General features: G+C 44.9%; 1 protein-coding gene across 1 annotated transcript in view; it reads left to right on the top strand.

The window, feature by feature from the left end:
- The window catches only part of KCNH1 (potassium voltage-gated channel subfamily H member 1), a 329150-nt gene that overhangs the window by 117246 nt on the left and 191740 nt on the right, over positions 1-20164 (top strand). Inside the window, exons 8-9 of the mRNA XM_072948224.1 lie at positions 6005-6161; positions 17539-17968. Of these exons, the coding sequence (XP_072804325.1) occupies positions 6005-6161; positions 17539-17968 (587 nt within the window). The remainder of the gene's footprint in view (positions 1-6004; positions 6162-17538; positions 17969-20164) is intronic.

Raw genomic sequence — 20164 nt, 5'->3', positions numbered from 1 at the left:
AGACTTCTGGGGCTTGTCGTGGGGCATGAGTTCACAGAGGAAGTGAGGTTTAGCTGACTCATGTTTGAATCTGAGCTGGGTCAGACTTTGAATGGCTCTGGCAGACCCCAGGGAATTCATGATATCTTCTTTTTTTTCCCTTTAACTATAAAACTCATGTAACAACATGAAAGAAAATTCCATTAAAAGAAAAAAGTTCACTGTGTTATCATCCTAACCCAGGGGTCAGCAAACTGTGACCATTTGGCCAAATCCTGCCCACCACCTGTTTTCGTATTGCCCATGAGCTAAGAATGGTTTTTACATTTTTAAATGGTTGAAGAAAGTCAAAAGAGAAGAATGGTGTTTTGTGACCTGGGAAAATGACATGAAATTCAAATTTTGGTACCCATAAATAAAGTTTTATTGAAACATAGTCATGCTCATTCATTAATGTACTGTCTGTGGCTGCTTTGGGCTGCCACAGACAGAGCTGAGTAGTTGTGATGGGCCTTATGGCTTCCAGAACCTGAAATATTTACTCTGTGGCCCTTTACAGAAAGTGTTTGCTGACCCCTGCCCCCTTTTAATACTTTTTAATTTCTGCTTAATTTCCTTCCCATCTTTATCTAAGTGTACACATCATTTACGTGGTTGTACACATATTTATATACAGTTTTTCTCCCATTTGGGGCCATAAGCATTAGTCTGTACTAGTCCTCATAATTATAATTGGAATGAGCTTGTATTGGTGTAGTGCTTTAAAAACATGAAAATGCCTTGTGCCCATTTTTTTATTTTATTATCACAACAACCCATGTGATAAGAGGGAGGCTTAGTAATGCAGTGATGTGCTCAAGGTCACACACATAGCAAGCGAGTAAAGCCAGGACCTCCGACCCCAGATGCCCTATTCATTTTACTTCACAATACTGTCTACTGAAAATTATATAATTGTCCCCAAGTTAAGGTAAGTATTTTTATTCTTTTCTTGTTAGATATGTAGGTTGTCCCCAGTTCTTCCCTTTTCTCAGTAGTGTCTCAGTGAACATCATGTGTATGACTTGTCTTTTATTTTAAGGGGAAGAATTTAGATTTGTTTTAAATTTGCTTTCCAGCATACCAGTGGTATGAATAGGGGTAGGGACTGAGCTGTTGGTGTTCTCACCCTTGTTCAGAAGCTGCCTCCTCAGAGGCTGATCTGATTTCCAAGATTATTTTGTAGTTACATATGGGGTTTCTGTTAGCACCAGGCACGGGGCCAGGTAGGTGCTGGGGACTTGGTCCCTGCCGTCAAGAAGCTAAGTCGTGTATGGGATGGGGAGGGGACAGGTAAGCAGGCTGTGATATCACATGGGGGTGCCATACACAGGGATGCCAGCTGGATGCTTGGCATCAGGCCACCTTGGCTGCGAGCTCAGGGAAGAGTCTGAAAATGCAGGATAAGTAGGGAGCTGGCCGGGTGTAGAGGGAGAAGAGGAGGACAGTGGGAGGATCCAGGCAGGGGGACAGTCTAAGTGGAGGGTAGGCAGGAAGACAGCCCTGGCACGTCTGGGGAAGTTGGGTCGTTCAGTGTGGCTGGAGTCTAGGTGTGAGGAGGCAGGGAGAGGGAAGGCAGGAGGAGGAGGTAGGGGCCGGATCCCCAGGGCCTTGTGTGCCCCAGGGATGGGTACAGACTGTACATCATGAGGGTGTTGAAGAGCCTGAGCAGGAGAGGGGTGTGATCAGAATTGCCTTTCAGAGAGAGTAATGGAGTTGCAGCTTGGAGAATGAATTCGATCAGGGTGAGCTTGGAGGCAGGGGTGCAGTTAGGGCAGCTGGGGCAGCAATTCTGGTGAGAGACGACCGTGTCAGTGACGACGGAGAAAGTTGGGCTGGTTCCAGAAACAGGTGGAGAAGCAAAAAAATAGAAATCCGTGACTGCCTGTGTGTGGGGAATGAGAGAGAAGGAGGAACCAAACCAAAGATAACATCCAGGGTTCTGGAGTGGCTGTTTTTTGTCTTAGAGATTTTTGCCCATCTATTAATGTCCAGTAAAGAGATTATTCAGACAGAGGATAACAACTTTTGAAGGCTCTTGATATAATTTGAGGGCAGTTCATTCTCAAAGAGGCAATCAGTTTACAAAAACCAACAAACGACTTTTTGTGCAGGAGGGTAATTTGATAAAAATAGTGTAAGATGGTAGAAATGGGTGGGTCAGATTCAGCCAGAGAGCTCTGGATGGATGAATGGCTGTTATCTGAATCCAGACCTGAGGGTGAGGGTAGGGTTTTAGCCATAACTCATCTTGTTTCTCCCAGCAGCTGATCATTTGTTCGTTTATTCAGAAATCAATTACTGTGTGCCCGCTATGTACTGGGACTGCTGGATGCCTCAGGGACATATCTCGGTGAAAGAAACATGTTTTGTTGCTAAGAAAAGGTTTATATATGTAATTGGAGATCAAAATAGACAATAAAAACCTTGGTAAAAGGTAGGACATGAGGAATGTAATGATAATGGTACCAAATGCTGCCGGAATTGAATGAGAAGAGATTAATTACAGAGGGGGGCAGGGGGGCAGGGGAAGGGGTAGATTCAGATTAGGCTCATAGAGGAGGTGTTGCTGGAGCTGGATTTTATTGCAAATGGGTGGAAATTTTGGACAGGTGGGGGAGAGTAGTCTAGGTGGAGAATAAAACACAAATGTGGGGACATGATGCCCCTTGTTTATTGTGAGATCTGTCCTTTGGGCTGAAGCTGATGCCCCAGAGAAGGCAGTGCAGGATATCCTGCATCTCAGGCTGGATGAGTAATACAAGAGTTTCTAAACCCAGGAATGTCTCAGAGATTGTCCACCCCACCAACCAGTGCTCTGGTCTTGGCCCTGAGTGAAGCAAATGGGAAAGGATTTATGATGCTGAAACATGGTTTTGCCTCTGACCTTTCACCAGGGTAGGGCAGGGCATCTTGCCTCCCTCAGGCAGGCTGGTCTGCTTCTGGGTGTCCAGGACAGATGGGTTTCCTGGGGCTGCTGTCTGGCCCGGTTTCCCCCTAATTCTCCCAGGAAAATACAAGTCCTGCCTCAGGCCACCGGGACCTGCTCCTGCACCCGGGGAAGATAGAAAGTCTGACCTTCATGGTACTACTCCTCTGGGACATGGTCGATTTTTGTATGAAAATCAAGGGATAATATTTGTGCAAAAGCTTTGTAAGCTGTTAAGTGCTGGGTGGATGCAATAGATTCATTCATTCATTTATCTCATCATTATTGAGAGCCTGCTGCAACGTTCTAGGTGCTGAGGATACATCAGTGCCTCTCAGCGTGTTTACCTCCTACTGTGTGGGACAGTCAACAAACAAGCATAAAGTCTCTAGTATGTTAAATTCAAAGCCTATACAGTAGTGCCCACCCTCCCCCCGTCTGTGGTTTTGTTTTCTGTGGTTGCAGGTACCCTCAGTCAACTGTGGTCCAAAAATATTAAATGGAAAACTCCAGAAATAAACAATTCTTTCTAAGTTCTAAACTGTGCACTGTTCTGAGTGGTGTGATGAAATCTCACGCCATCCCACTCCATCCTACCTGGGGCATGAGTCATCCCTTTGTCCAGAGCACCCCGCCCATTACTCACTCAGGAGCCATCTCAGTTATCAGACTGACTCTCATAGCATCATAGTATCCCAGTGCTTGTGTTCAGGTAACCCTTTTTTTAACTTAATGATGACCCCAATGTGCGAAAGTGGTGATGTTGGCAATTTGGATATTTTCTTACTGTGCCTAATTTATAAATTAAACTTTATCATAGGTATGTATGTGTCAGAAAAAATATAGTATATGGAGTTGATACAGTTGATCCTTGATTTGAACTGTGCGGGTCCACTATATGAGGATTTTAAAAAACAAATACTACAGTATTACCCAATCCCCAGTTGGTTAAATCTGCCAGTGTGAAACCATGGATATGGAAGGCCATCTGTGGAGATTTTTGACTGCTCAGGAGGTTGATGCCCCTAACCCCTGTGTTTTTCAAGGGTCAGCTGGATAGGGTTTGGTACTGTCTGCAGTTTCAGGCATTCACTTAGGGTCTTGGAGTTGTATCCCTGCTGATAAGGAGGATTTACTATAAATGCTCTGGAGAAAAATGAAACATGGAAGGGGAAGCGGTATGTTACAGAGAGACAGAGGTAAATTTGAGGTGACTCGGGGCAGGGGAGCAGAGAATGTAGAATCCTTGTTTCATGGGTACAGTGAGCTCTCCTTGCACCTTTGTTTTCTTATCTGTAAGCTGATGAGTGTGGTCCCTGGGGTCCCCTCCAGATCCAGAGTTCTGTGATCCCAGGACTCCTGAGCTGAGGCTTATGCCCTGGGTCCTCCATTCAGATCTGGGCCACTGAGTGGAGCGAGCCTTTGGCAGCTTCCTTCGGCCATCTGCTTTCCAAGCTGGAGAGCTGGGGCTCTGATCGCTTGCCTGGAGGGCGTTTGCAGCAGAGAGCTGTGTTCTGTGTAAATGTGGGACTGTGTCCTAGTATCACCAGGAAGGGACTTAAATTACCATCCATAAATGCATCATGACTTTAAAAATCATTTCTAAATAATACCACCAGGGCCACCAGCACTCACGTGTAGAGCTTTTGATTTTAACTTTCCAAAAGATGTCCTTCTGAATTATCTGGCTGTGGCCTCAGTATAGCTCTGTGAATCAGGTGAGAGTTGGGAGACCTGCAGAGTGGCCCCAGCTTGGCCACTGGCTTTTGGGTATCTTCCCCTCTTGGGGCATCGGTGGTCTTGGTGAAGTGATTTGAATAATTAACAGCACTTAGCTGTCACTGGGCCGGGTGTGTGTGGGGAACCAAATCCCAAGGAACATACATGAGACACTGCCCCGGCTGGTTCTGGGATGCCATCCTGCTTATCTGCAGGTCACCTTTTAAGAGCCCAGAGTCCTCAGTCTGTGCAAATCCAGCACAGTTTAAATCTAAGCTTTCTCATGGCTTTCGTCTTTAAGCGATGGAAGGAGCATCATCGTTTTATTCTACCACTGCTTTTTTGTGCTTTCTTTTTTTTTTACTTTTTCATTCTGCTACTTGCTGTATGTACACACAGCTGACTCGCTGCTTGAAGAGAAAGTGGCAACCATCAGTCTCTTCTGCTGTAGCCAGGCTGGCTTTGTGGGGGGGGGGCACTTCCTGAGTGAATGGAGGTAACCAGCAGCCTGGTTTGTGTCTTTGGAACAGCCACAGAACAGTTTGATTTTATTGCTTATTTTTGAAAAGCTGATTGTAGTCAACTCTCAACAATCAACACACAACAGTCAAAACACAGAACTCATCATCCCTCATGGCTGCTTGTCCATCAGTTAATTCATTAAAAAATTCGTGTATTTGTATAAAATGGGGAGAAGTGTGCTATAGGATGATTATAAAAATTGAGTGAGTTAATGCATGTACGACTAAGCGTTAGGGCTGCTTGGCGTACTGCAAGTGCCTAGTAAATTATTGTGGTTATTATTTGTATTATTTAGCAATGGGGTTGACGGGCCAGGATCTGTGTACCACTTTTCCATCAAAAGAAACTTCCAAGTGGCACGTTTGTTATTTTAATAATTTCTAATCATTGCTAAGAAGGGCTGGATCTCGTAAAGCGAGTTTAGAAATACAAATACCTAGGTATAAAGCATATTCTATTAGTTTCCCTTGGCCTTTTGTATCCTTATCAGGCATGAGGTCAGGCCACTCAAGATGGCGGTTCTCTTGCCCTTTGTGCGTCCCCCTCAGCCCGTCCCTTCGTCTGCACCGTGCTCACGGAGACGTGCTTGCCCCCGCCCCAGCTAGTGATTGTTCTAACCCTTAGGCCAGAAGAGCTCCACCTGCTAGTTAATTAAGAGGAAGCACCTGCCCTTGTGACACCGGAGGGGCTGTTCGGGACTTGCCCCAGCTGCTCGTTTCCTTGGTAACTCATGCGCCAACCTGACGTCACTTCCCCCTATAAATGGTCGTCCACGCGCGCCGCCGTGGCCTGCCTGCTGTCTGCTGTCGGGGGTAGCGTGTCGCTCCGGGACTCTTTGCTTCCGTCGTGTAAGATCCTCCCCCCACATCCAACAAACCGTTGGCGTCTCGTGTCACTGTCTCCGGCTCTTTCTTCGGTCTCCACGCTGGTGTTTACAAGGCTTGCAGGCCTGCAAAGTGCAGGCCAACGTCAGGTGAGACTGGCTTTCAGCTCCCCGTCACTTCCCCCTGGGGCTCGGAGTGTCCAGCAGCACAAGGCCAGGCTCCCTCCCTGCGTTCCTTCAGCTTGCACAGCCCTGCTGGTTGAATGCCCTTGGCTGCTTGTTTGCAACATGTCAGAGGTGGGGGGCGTTGTTTTTTTCTTTATTAATCCTCACCTAGAGAGGACTTCTTTCCGGCGCTTCAGATCCTTTCTCGAAATCCTTTTCGCTGAGGGCAAATAGTTTCTCCCCGTTGTGACTCTTTTTTGGCTGAATTTTTCCAGCTGAGGGTAAACAAGGTGACCACCTTTAGAGTAACAATAACCGATACTTTCGGGAGTGTTAACGCTGTGCAAATGCAGTTCCCTCACTTTACAGGTGAAGTAAATGAGGCTCAGAAAGGTTGCGGAACCTACTAGGGTTACAGAGCTAGAAAGCGCCAGAGGCAGGGCCTGGCCCCGAGCCCGAGCCCCGCGTGGGGCTCTGCTTGTGCCTGGGACTCCTCATGGTGGCCTTTTTCATCCTGATGAGAAGACAGTTTATTTTCTTGGTGGCTCTCCTATTCCAAAAAGTTGTAGTTACTGATTATTTTAACCATACCGAATGATGATTATCCTTACTTCTGCCTGCATCCAGAGAGTTTAGAACTCTATTTACCAGAAGCCTCTTAAAGGAGCCATAATTTTTCCTTAGAATATCCCTGCAGAGACTTATCCCCAGAGGGCCAGATGGTAGTTGGGTGAGGCTCTGTGTATGTCAGTTGCTCCAGGGAGTGCAAAAGTCTAGAATGATTAGTGTGGTCCTATCACCATTCACTGCCAAGGCTGCAAGGAGCAGTAGCCCTCGAGGGCGTTCAGTCTACTTGTGAAGATGGAACAGAGTTAAAACCATGAACAATACTAAAGGCGAAGCACCGACCCTCCTTCTAGCTGGGAGGGAGTTCTTATTACTTTAAACCAAGGAATCCCTGAGGCTGTGGCCACGCTGAGCATCTTCTGTCTCTCCCTGTCCCTTTCCCAGTGCCCCGGGGGTTAGTCACACTGAGAAGGGGCCTGGGGCTGAGCCCACCCCCATAGCCTGCTCCAGCAACTCTGCTCTGAGTTCCCTTGTGGTCCCTCAGAAGTCTGCCCAGCAGCTTGAGCAGCTCTTGTCCTGAAGCTGCTCTGCCCCCGTCCCCCCAGGCTTTTGCTTGCCCGTCGCAGGTGAGCTAGTTCCTGAGTGATGGTGATACTTCACACCTGTCCCAGTTCTCGCTGATAACAGCCCAAGTGTCTGGCCTACTGGTCTGCAATTTGCTAGGTCAGGTTCCCCAAATCTGGGGAACCTTCCACACATCCAAACCAGCTGCATGACTCTTCCCTCCCTCCACCCTGGTGGAGGCCTCGAGGCCATACCCCACATTCCTAGTGCTTGTCAGGAGGCCACACATTTGGGGGCTACTTGATAGCTTCTGGGGGCGTCCACTGTCTTGCTTGAAGCTTGGTTTTGAGTGAGGACAAGACTGAAGTGGATCATGTTTAGGGCGGAGGGGGTGTCTTTGAAGCCAAATTAGACTGCTTGGGGGGATCAGGGTGGGTGTAGCTCAGTGGTAGAGCGCATGCTTAGCATGCACAAGGTCCTGGGTTCAATCTCCAGTACCTTTATAAATAAATAAGTAAATAAGAATAGACTGTCTAGTGGATGCTCTGCACCTGTCCTCTTCATTAGTGTTGTCGCATGTGATCGGGCGGCCCCACCGAGTCCTCCCACATTGCTAGCTGAGGTGATGCTTTCATAATGTCAGTGCTGTTTCACATCAAGAGCTATGGCCGGGCGGTGCTGAGTGGCCCAATGACTGGTTCAGGCCCCAGTGCTGAAAACTTCTACGAGTAGGACCCTCCTTGTAGTTTCTGGGATTTTCACCTGCGCCCTTTGATTTTACTTAAATTCTTGGATAATTCAGCCTCACGCAGATCCAGGGCATGGCTAATTCCACATCAGTGTCAGAGCTGCAGGCACAGTGTGGTTGGATTGTTTCCTTCGGTGGTGGAGGAAGTCCAGTCTAGGCTACTTGGATTCATTTCACTTCCCTGGAGGAAGAAAAGCTGAGATTAGTATTCTGAGAAAGACAGAGACATAACTTGATAAAACCGGATTCTCCATTCTGTACCCTTTGGGTTTTATTTGACCAGTGGTAAAGATTTCCGTTTTCAGCACATCTAGAAGGAAAGAGAGCCTGATGGTATAACAGCACAGCCAAATACACAGTTTATTTTATGGTTTGAACTGTAAACTAAAAGAAAGTGGATGGTTTTAAGCAAAATTCCTTAACTTCTTTCAGTGTTTTCTAAGGAGACTGCAGGTGTGCCTTTTGGATATATTATTGGTTTAAACAAATGGAAGGTTGCAAGCTGTCCCATTTTTCTGATTAAAAGCTCCTCTACTCTTGGTAACTGCATCCTTTCCCTGAATGTGGTCAACGGACCTGTTAAATAAGCTAGAAAAAAACTCCCTTTATGCATAGCCGTAAGACTTGTGCTCGGTCAACTTTTTTTTTATTTAAATTGCTGTATAGTCAGTTTACAATGTGTCAATTTCTGGTGTACAGGGTAATGTTTCAGTCATACATATACATACATAATATTCATTTTTATATTCTTTTTTCATTGTAAGTTGCTATAAGATTGAATATAGTTCCCTGTGCTATACAGAAGAAACTTGTTGTGTATTTATTTTATATAGAGTAGCTAATATTTGCAGATCTCAGCCTTAATAGTGGCAGCTAACTTGTGTTTGCTGCTGCGTCGCAATCATTTGCAGGCTGTGTTTTCTCTGTGGCCTGACCGTGGGTAATATGAGGGCAGAGGATTGCATCTCCCTTAGTTTTGTATCACTGGTAGCTCTTGGCTATGTCTTTTGGTACTAAGTTTTCAGGAAATGACCGCTGAATCGAATTAAATGAGACTAAGATAAAATACTGAGACCACGAGAGGGAAGCAAGTTGTTTTCACATTTCAGTGAGTAACTTCCAATAAGATCTGGTAAGCCAATTTATTCCATTGTAGAGTTGTAATGGGTCTGCAGTTCTCAGAGTGGTGGGATCATCATGGAACAGTTATTCTTGAAGTCATCTCCGTTTTAAAGACAGCAAACAAGCCAAGCTCTGTTAATAAAATAGTAAATCCTTATAACAGACCACTAGATACAGCACTGTCACAACTTCTCCATGGCTGTAATATACTGACCTCACAAGACTGTGAAGATTAAGTGAGGTAATGCTTGTCAAGTCCTTACTGTGTCTGGCACCCAATAAGTACTCAATAAATTGTTATTTCTATTCAGTTAAAATAATTATTGCTCTCATGGAAGGTGTGATTCCTGACCTCAAGGGCCTGCCAGCCTAATATAAGGGCCATATGATCGTCCTACCTCAGGACATTTGCACTTGCTGACCCCTCTGTCTGGAGCACATGCTTCCCTCAGCTGCTCTGGTGGCTCACATTCTCATTTCCACTGGCTTTTCCCGAAATGCCAAGATCTTGATGAAGTTTTCCTTCCCAACCCTACTAAACACTGACTGTCACCTCCTCTTTCTGACACTCCTTATTTTCAGTTCCTGCTTAATTTTCCAGCTTCTTGTCATAGAACATACCATTTATTTTTCTTACTTATTTAGCTTATTGTCTGTCTTTCACAATTGAATGACAGTTCCAAAAGGGTGAGGGTATTGGTCTAGTTCACCACGGGTGTATTACCAGTGCTTGAAACCAGGTTTGCCTCATAAGTATTTGTGGGAAGAATGAATCAAGGACCAGTTGTGGGCCCTAGTGGATGGCATGTTGAACTCTGCCTGTGGGCATCAGGGGAGGCATCACAGAGAGATGACTCTGTGTAATGTCTTAAACTAGCAGTTCTCAATCTTTCTGCCATTAAGACCCTATATTAGTGAGGGTCTTACAGAAAAACAGAACCAGGATTTATATATATTACAAACATAAATAAATATATGTATATATGTATATAAATATATCTATCTATAATCAGTAGGATTATTGGATTATGGTGATTATGTAGGTTGAGAAGCCCCATAATCCACCGTCTGGATGACCCAGGAGAGGTGGTGGTTAAGTTCTAGTCTGAGCACAGAAGACCGATGTCCCAGATTGAAAACTGAGCGTGCATTCTCCCTTATCCCACTTTTTGGTCAGTTCAGGCCTCCAGTCAATTGGATGAGGCCCACCCACACTAAGGAGGGTGATCTGTGGTAATCTATTGATTCAGATGTTAATCTCACTCCAGAAACGCTCTCAGACACACGCTCAGAATAATGTTTAACCAGATATCTGAGCACCCTGTGTCCAGTCAAGTTGACACATAAAATGAACCATCACAGACACGTGGTGGATTGTGTCCCCTGTGTATGACATCTGAGCCACAGTTTCTAGGGTCCTGTCGTATCCCTCCTCCTTTCTCTCTAGGTCAAGAAAGCAAATTGGATTTCAAATGAGAGTAAGTTTGAATTCACTCTAATACTTATTTTAAAAAGTAAACTGTTGTTATACTTGATGCAGTCACGATTTTAGTAACAAATATGTGACTCATCCTGCCACTGGGTGATGAGAAGTGTCTTTAAGGATGGGGGAGGGTTTTCCTAATTGTCAAACTAGGGGAATAGTGCTTGAGGCAGAAGGAACAGCATATGTGAAGGCATGAGGGCATAGTGTGATGGTGGAACCACAAGTAATTTGGTATCATTAAAGCAGAGGATGCCCTGAAGGAAAGCAGTGAGTGATGGAGCTACGGGAGACAAAGGCCTTTTTAAACTAAACTAATGGAATTTTATTCAGAAGTCAGTGGAAGCCATTGAATGGTTCTAAGTGGGATTGGATCATATTTTAAAACTTACATTTAATTATTTTATAATTTAATTTTTTAAAATTTTGGATAAATAAAAATTCAAATGGTGTAACATTCAAAAAGGTATGTATATGACAGAGAAGAGTCTCACTCCCTGGGACAGTCAGTGTTTCCAGTATCTTACGTGTACATCCAGATATGCATAGACAAGAAAATATGCATGTTTCCTATTTTTATCCAAATGGCAGCAAAATTGTTGGGATACTGATAGGCCTTAACAGCACCCTTCTGCAAAGAACATTCAGTTAAGAAAAGCTTACATGGCCAACTAAGATGGTGACACCTAGGTTTTCACTTGGGAGACTGCATAGCTAGGGCACAGTCTCCAGGTTGGAGAATAGGAGATGGGCTGAGGGTTAGACATGTCACACTGAGGAACCCATGGGATATCCCAGTGACATGCCCATGGGGGTCTTAAGGTCAGAAGAAATGTCTGGTTTGGAAAAGTTGACTTGCAGATGATTAGTATATAGATGGTGGTGAAAGCCATATTAGTGGATGCAGCTGCTCAGGAAAAAGGATATATTGAGGAAAAAAAAAGGCCAAGAACAACACCTTGGGGAATAATTAGTTGTTGTGGGGACCAAGGGAGGAGAGTCTAGTCCACATTGTGACAGTGGTCAGGGTTCAAGTCTGGCTAATGTAAGGAGGAAAAAGTTTATTAAAAGGTTATTAATATATTAGGTACTCACAGAATTTTTGGAGAGACTGGGAAAACATTGGGAGGCTATGCTGCTGGGAACAATGCCCAAAAATAATATGGCAGAACTGGTCCAGTGAACATACCACTGCTGTTACTACTGGACGGGGACTCACAACATGCAGTGCTGATACCACCATCCACGGACCCCGGGTTTCACTTTCTGAACTGCTCCTGCTGCCTCTGGGAGCTGGGTGATGCTGCCAGGCTCTTGTAAAAGGGGCTCTGCATAGTTCCTTCCTTAGGGACCATTCTGTGATGGGGGTGGGTGTCTCCAATGGGCAGATTCTAGGTCATGTGCTTGGACATTAGCTACCAGGGAGGCTGCAGAAGGAAGATTCATGGTGTCTTCAGCTTGTGGGTGGAAGACAAGCTCTACTTTGTAAGGTGGTGATTCCCTAAACACAGGGAGACAGTGTAGACACTATATGGCCATGAAGAATGTCACATGCCCATTACAAGTGTCAAACTGATGATATGACAACTAGAAGGTAGTGACTTTTGAGGCAGTAGATTCTGGGAAGTGGTGGGAATGGACGTTTGAGTACAGTGGGTTAAGGAATGAATGGGGAATGAGGACGCTGAGCTGTTGTGTATTGATTGTTTCGGGAAGAGAAGGAGAGTTAATATATCTGGAGAGGGGCATTGGACTTGAAATAGTAGTATGATGATAATCTAAGAGAAATAAGTCTGTGAAAGGGAGAGCTGAAGACAAAGGGAGGGGATAGAGAGAAGGGTGGATAGTTGATGGAATGATGTTCCTGAGTGGATGGAGAGATGGATTTGGGATGTTGCCGGTGCATATGCTTGTGTTTGTGGAGGTGGCGTGTAAATGAGAGTTGATGCTAATGGCCTTTTGTTTCTCTGAGTGGAGAGATGATGTTGGCTGAAAATAATAAGGGCGCAGGTCGGGTGAGATCTGAAAAGAGTGGTGAAGATTCGGTGTAGCTGTCAATGGGAAGGGAAAAGAAAGTGCTTCAAGGAAGAGGAAAAGGATGGGTGAGAAGCATCTAGGGGACCAGCTGAGAATGGAAATGAGCACAGTCTCTGCTGTTGGGTCCGTGCAGTGCTGGGTTTGGCAGGTCAAGTATGAACAGCAGGGCAAGGAGAGAGATTGTTCAGGTGGTGGGGAAAGGGTACTGGAAGTGACGTAACAGGGTCTAGTATAATGGGAAAGGAAGTGAAATCTGGAGAGAATTGATGGTTGGGGGAAAAAAAAGATGAGGGTAAGGAGATCAAAGAGAAGCCCAAGAGCAGTTTGGGGTAAAGGAGAGGGTGGGAGGAGTGGAAGTGTGTGATCATCGTGTCGAAGGCTGGTATGTAAAAGTTAGAGATGGAGCAGCTCTCAGTAATGACCAGGCCCAGGTTGTGGGCAGAAGGCAAAGGCCACTGGGAATGGAGAGGCTGGAGTGTTGAATGGTTTTCCCTCATGAACATTAAAATTTCCCATTCTGATAGCAGGAGGTGGGCTGGAAAGCCAGGTGCAAAGATTTAAGGGATGAAAGGGAGGGACCAAGCAGTTGATAAATGGGATGATCCATGAAAAATTAAGCCCAAGTTCTGGCATATTTCTAAGCATTCAATAGATGTTGACCATCAATAATCAGATGACAGTAATGAGGAGGTGGTACTGCTGGATGGCCTGAATCCATGGGGAATTTATTTTTTTTCTTTTGAGTGTCAAATAACTCTTGTTTGGAAGATGAAAATGTGGAGATTGAAAACTCCCTACTGCTAAGTCCAGGATGTCGGGGCATGGGGAAAAACAGAGTGCTCAGGGAGAGCTGGTTTCAACTAAAACAAGAGGGTGATGGGAACAATCCATGAAGAAGCTGAGGCTGGGAATTTCTCTCTGCATGAGGATAGGTTCCTGAGGATTCAGAGGAAGCATGTGAAGGAGACCTTTAGCTGGAGGAGGATGAAGGAGAAGAGTAATGGTGAGTCACGTGAGGTTGAAGGTGCTGGCTTTAAACCTTATATAGCTATATGAGTTACCTAGGGCTGCCGTGACAAATTACCACACACTGGGTGGCTTAATACAACAGAAACTTTATTCCCTCACAGTTCTGGAGGCTAGAAATCTAAAATCAAGGTGTCAGCAGGGCCACGCTCTCTTTGCAGGCTCTAAAAGAGAATCTGTTCCATGCCTTTCTCTTAGCTTCTGCTGTTGGTGGTAATCCTTGGCCTTAATGCATGTCAGTCCAGTCTTTGCATTGGTAGTCACACGTGTGTCTCTGTCACTGTCTCTTCTCTTCTTATAAGGACACCAGTCATGTTGGATTAAAGGCCCACCATATCCCAGTATTTCCTCCCCTCAACTAGCTATACCTGTGATGGCCCTGTTTCTACATAAGGTTACATTCTGAGGTTCTGAGAAAGACACAAAGTTGGTGGGGGAGGTTATTCAACCCAATAAAAGAGGCTTCTAAAATGAATGGCAAATGGCTTCTGTCTTCAGGAAGATGTAGTTCCTGGTGTAGCTGGGGAACTAGCTACAGGAAACTTTCATGCAAATCAAACAGAATACCGTGGACACACGGAGGGTTGAGTGGCTGGTTGTGACAACAGGGCAGTTGCGGAAGGCTATAAGGTGGAGGCATAGGCAGGCCTGAAGATAACTGGGGTACCGGCAGGCACAAATGGGGAAGCTGGGCATTCTGGACTGTGGCGCAGAGATGTAGGTGTGTGCCCACTATGTGGGATGCTTGAGTTGTCTGGTGTGTGTGGCTAGAGGAGGGCATGGCCTTCGGGTACTGGTCCCATGTGTTGTGGTGGCCACTGAGAAGGGATGGAGAAGGGAGGAGGGATGAAGTGCAGATGGAGCCCAGGGGATGAAGGGAGGTGGAGCACAAGGGAGATAAGAAAGGTGATGGGAGCCCAGTCGTTCATCTCTGTGAATGGTGATCTTCAAGAGGTAGGTTAAGGGGAGAGTTCAAGCAGAGGCCGAATGACCATTCCTTAAGGGAGCTCTAGAGACATTGCTGGGCTCAGAGAAGCTGGACTGGATGACTCCTGTGCTCCCTCTCAGCTGTCAAGTTCTGTCACATTAGGTGGAAGTGTCTTTTCACTCATCACATCTTGCCTCTTTCACTGGCTACTCTGCTTTTTCTTCCTCCTTTCTCTCAAGTATTTTCCATGTGCCAGGCACCGAAGATACAACAGTGAGCAAGAAGACAAAGACGGCACCATTTTAATCACTTCCCTGTGGCATCAGCCCCAGGAGTACATAGTAAGGTCTCCGTAAATGTTGCTTTGAGTTGAATTCAGGTGAGGAAGAATGACAAGGCAGTTTTGCCCTGGGTAACAAGTTCTTCTTCAGAGTAGAAATGCTTTGAAGGACGATTTCAGGAACCTCCTTAGGAAGAGGTGGAGAGTGGGTGGCTGCTTACATGTGTTTGATTTCTGAGTCATCAGGAAGGCTCCTTTGCCTCCCAAGATAGCTCCTTCATCCAGGCTGTGAGTGCTTTTAATTCCACTACTAGAAGCCGGTTTCCCTCAGTTAAGATGCGAATGCCCTACGGAGAGAGGATATCCATTTACCCCCTTCAGTCTTTTGCCTCTTAACGTGGGACATTTTGTTCAGCCTTTTCTCATGACAGATTTTTAAGAAAAGCACATGGAGGGAAGCAGGGACCCAGGGCATGAATACTGGACATGCCAAAGGTAACCTTTGGCAGAGTCAACAGTTTGGATGAACTGACCCTGGAGATGTCCTCTGGCCTAGAAAAATCCATTATTATCTGTTTGCTGGTGTATGCTGGGCCAGAAATGATTATTTCTGTTGTAAGGTTTATGGCTACAAAACTGTCACTTGTTTTTTTTTTAAACAGGCAACAAATCCCACTTCCTTCACCCTAACCTTAATGAAATAATTTATTGACAAGGCTCATATTTTATTGACATGTTTTATATGGTTTGTGTGTTCATTTGTCATGGAAGGCTAATGATAGCTATTGTCACAAATATCCCCCAAAATGTCAGTGGCTTATTTCAGAGATTTCTGTCTTCATTGACATCACAGTAGGGTTGAAGCTGATTTCGGAGGAGGGGAAGGAATACTGTGTAACTTTTCAGGGACCCAGGCCCCTTCCGTGCTGTACATCTTCCACCTTCAATAGTTGGACAAAAGCACATTTACTTTTAACTACCTCGGCTTGGAAGTGACACTCATTTCAGCTCACATTCCATTGGCCAGAACTAGGTCCAGAGACCCACCCAGATGGAGAGAGGCTGGGGTGTGTGGTTAGCTGTGCGCCCAGGACGGGGAAGCAGCCTTGGCGAGTCTGACACAGACTCATCAGAAAGCATTTGCACGTTTGCCTTCTGTCTGTGACATAATGGACCCTTGGGGGCTGACATTAAGTGTACTGGGGACAAGAGAGCATAGTGGTGACCTGGAAAGAGACCAGTGTTTAGAATTAAGTGAGAAGCCGTTCATTCTGCCTGGTGAAGGGCATCATCCTGCTGTTGGATTTTTGCTATGAAAGGGACACCGAGAGAAGTCTTGATTCAAAGAAATGTCTCTGTATTTTCCTGTTGATTTGCTTTTAAATGGAAGGAGGAAAAGTTAATGGAAAGCTCCTTTCCTTACACCTGAAGTCACTTTGAAACAGGAGGTTTGAGGTCTTGAATGGTACAGCTTCTGCACTGCGTTTCAGAGGGCATTAGTGTTGGAGAAGACGTGGAGATCCTCCAGTCCACCTCCCGCATTGTCTGGGCAAGGAAACTGAGAATAACTGAATTGGCCAAATTCACATAGCTAGTTAGTGGCTTACCTGAGTGTCAGACCCCATTTTCCAGATGTCTAGACTGGCCTCCCTGCCCCTCCTACAGTGTTGCTCCCTAGAGAACTACTATTTGGACCTGGCCTGGTAGGACAGGCAGAGAGGAGGCTTGACCAGGTAAAACCAGAGCTTCTAGCTCTGAGATTCCTTGACTGATTGTGATTAAGCACATGGTGTCTGATTGTACAATCCCTGGCCTGACAGAAGTGATGTAGCCTTCCAAACATTGGTAACTTTCCTGAGAAAACAGAATCTCAGTTCTTTATTTTCCTCATCTATTTCTTTAATCTATTTTTAGCTTAAAAAAACTTTTTTAAACCTGTTTTTTCTAATTATAAAGGTAACAACTTTAATTATAGAAATTAAGTAAATCTATGTAAGTGTAACAAGACTATATACAAATATAACAAAAAATTGCCTGCAATTCCATAACTTGGCAATGGAGCAATGATCACTGTTCATGTTTTACATGCCTTTCCATGTGTGTTTCCTGACCCTTTTTCAACACAGAAATATTTGTATGTTTATGCACAGTATAATAAGAATGAAATATGCAATATGAAATAAATGTGCAACTCTTAAGATATTTCATATTACTTAATATGAAATATTACACAACTGTTAATATTGTCTTAAAATGAGTAGTGATATGGAAAAATGCTCATATATACTTGTATGCTTATATGCAATACAATTAGAATTCAAATTTTGTCTGTCTTACTTGCTTTTTAAAGGTAGTAGGAAAAAGCCAATGAAAATCTCCCTTCCATACACCTTGGAATAAAATTCTAATTATGTTGTGCATAAGGATACAAATATATATGAGCATTTCTCTATATCATGACTTATTTTGAAACAAATTTTAAAGAGTTGCATAATATTGCATCTCGTGGAATACATGGTGCCGAAGGAGGCAGCCAGGGTGGGTGGAGGGAAGGCGTCATCAGTATCTTCGGTTCTTGGCCCTGACCCTGAGCTCCTCTTCTCCCAGGGCATCAGCAGTCTGTTCAGCTCTCTGAAAGTTGTCCGGCTGCTCCGTCTGGGGCGGGTGGCCCGGAAGCTGGACCACTACATCGAATACGGAGCTGCCGTGCTGGTCCTGCTGGTGTGTGTGTTCGGGCTGGCTGCTCACTGGATGGCCTGCATTTGGTACAGCATCGGGGACTATGAGATCTTTGATGAGGACACCAAGACCATCCGCAACAACAGCTGGCTCTACCAGCTGGCGATGGACATTGGCACCCCTTACCAGTTTAATGGGTCCGGCTCAGGGAAGTGGGAAGGTGGTCCCAGCAAGAATTCCGTCTACATCTCCTCGTTGTATTTCACCATGACCAGCCTCACCAGCGTGGGCTTTGGGAACATCGCTCCATCCACGGACATCGAGAAGATCTTTGCCGTGGCCATCATGATGATTGGCTGTAAGTATGACGCGGGCTGGGGCTGGGGTAAGGGGCAGGCGGCATCATGTTTGTCCATCCTTTCTATTAGCTGGAAATAGGGCAATGACTACAGTGCAGGCAGGATCAGGTGTGTTATAGCTTAAAACAAGGGAGAGATTTTTTTTAAAAGACTAGTTTCATAGTTTTCCTGGTAATTGAAGTGGTACATATTTACTGCAGAGAAATTTAGAAAATACAAAAGAGCACAAAGTAGAAAATGAAGACCAACTGTAATTCCACTTCTTAGGGAGATAACTACTATTGCTTTTTGGTGTTTCCCTTACAGATTGTTTTCTTTCCATATCTGAATATATAGATACAGATTTTTATGAAGTTAAGAGGAGGTGATGCTATACATACAACTTGGTAAACTGCTTGCTCACTGAAGAGTGAATCGTGGAAGCCTTTGTGTCAGTTTAGACATAGCTCTAGACCTGCACAGTCCAATATGGTACCAGAAAAAGAATGCATGAAAACAAAGTCTGAAATATCTCATGAATAATCTTTTATATTGATTATGTTTAGAAATAGTAATATTTTTGATATTGTGGGTTAAGTAAAATATTCTATTACAACTGTTATGTTTCCTTTTGCTTTTTTAATGTGGTTCCCAGGAAGATTTTAAATCTTCTTACTTTTGGGCAGTCCTGACCTAGATCAACATTTCTGATGTCTGCTTGGTGACTGAGAGGTTTTTCAAGTCCCCCCTCCACCCCAGAAAACCCACAGGTTAAAAAAAAAGGGCTCTTGTTCAGTTGAGAAGTAATGGGGTTTTGGATTAACTTGACTGAAAAACAGAGACAACCCTAGTTTTTGAGGAAGGTACAGTTGGCCCTCTGTATTCATGAATTCTATATTTTTGGATTCAGCCAACCATGGATTGAAAATATTTTTTAAAAAAATTCCAGAAAGTTCCAAAAATTTGCATTTGCTGCATGCCAGCTACTATTTATAGTATTTACATAGTATTTACAACTATTTACATACTACTTACATTGTATTAGGTATTATAAGTAATCTAAAGATCACTTAACTGTATTGGAGGATGTGCTGTAGGTTATATGCAAATGCTTTGCCAATTTATATAAAGGACTTAAGCACTGTGGACCTTGGTATCTGTGGGGGATCCTTGGAGCCCATTGCCTGAGGGCACAGGGATGCCTACTTAAATTTCAAGCACTTAGCACTGATTATTGTGTAGCTGTTGCTGTTGCCAGGTCTGGGAACAACAATGAACTCCCTTCACTAAAGGGAGCCCTAGGGAGGACTAGGCCTCACTGGGCTCGGGGAAGCACATGAGCTTGAATGGACTGGACTCATCGAGAACCTGCCAAATGCACCCTGTTGGTGCCTTAATGACACACTGTGACATGGGAGAGGACAGTCCTGTTGAAGCATCGGCCTGGACAGTAGTCTGGGCACACGCGGTGAAGCTGGGCTCTGCTCCCAGCGGGCAGAAGCAGTTCGGCTTGACGTGCTCCTTCAGGGTGGAGTTGACACATTGATTGTTACACCAGCGAGGGGATTCTGAGACCAGGGAAACTGAGGCTTCAGTTTGTCTTGCTTTGTCCCATCTGTCCAGGATCCGGCGTCCTCCTCTGCAAGTGGGTTTTGTCACCACCGATTTTCCTGTTCGCTGCTTGCCTCCTCCTTTTTCGGCAACCACCTGATTGTGTCTGATGCAGTATTTTCGTAAAAGCTTGCCTCTGAGTGTTTACTGAATGTGTCTAAGGCGTAATTGATTTGTGGAAAGTGTGTGTGGTGGAGCTTTTGGGTCTGCTCCTTTCTTTAAAATGAGTTTTAATAGAGATGATTGCCTGACCCTGGGAAGCAGAATTAAGTATCTGTGGGTGGTTAATTGCTTTAGCTTAATTAGAACTTGAGGTGCTTTCTCATGTCATGTAACAGGATTTAAGACCTTTGCTCTTCTAGAACGATTTCAGCCTTAACATCTGCAGTTTTCTAGGCAGTGCTCATGGCATTTTCAGAGCCCTGGGGCACCAGTAAACAACCAGATGCCCCATACTCAGGGCACGATTTCTGTCTCTTAGAGGGAAATGAGACACTCTGTCAATCAAAATATCCCATTATATGCATTACAGAAAATTTGCCAAGAGTGGTCAGTTAGCAAATGGGCTCCATTTCATGAGCTCCCTGAAGGCTTTTGAGTATGAG

This window comes from Vicugna pacos, chromosome 23 (genome assembly GCF_048564905.1).
Source record: "Vicugna pacos chromosome 23, VicPac4, whole genome shotgun sequence".
Taxonomy (NCBI): domain Eukaryota; kingdom Metazoa; phylum Chordata; class Mammalia; order Artiodactyla; family Camelidae; genus Vicugna; species Vicugna pacos.
The sequence above is the reverse complement of the archived record's forward strand: the minus strand, read 5'-3'. Positions and strand labels throughout refer to the sequence as shown.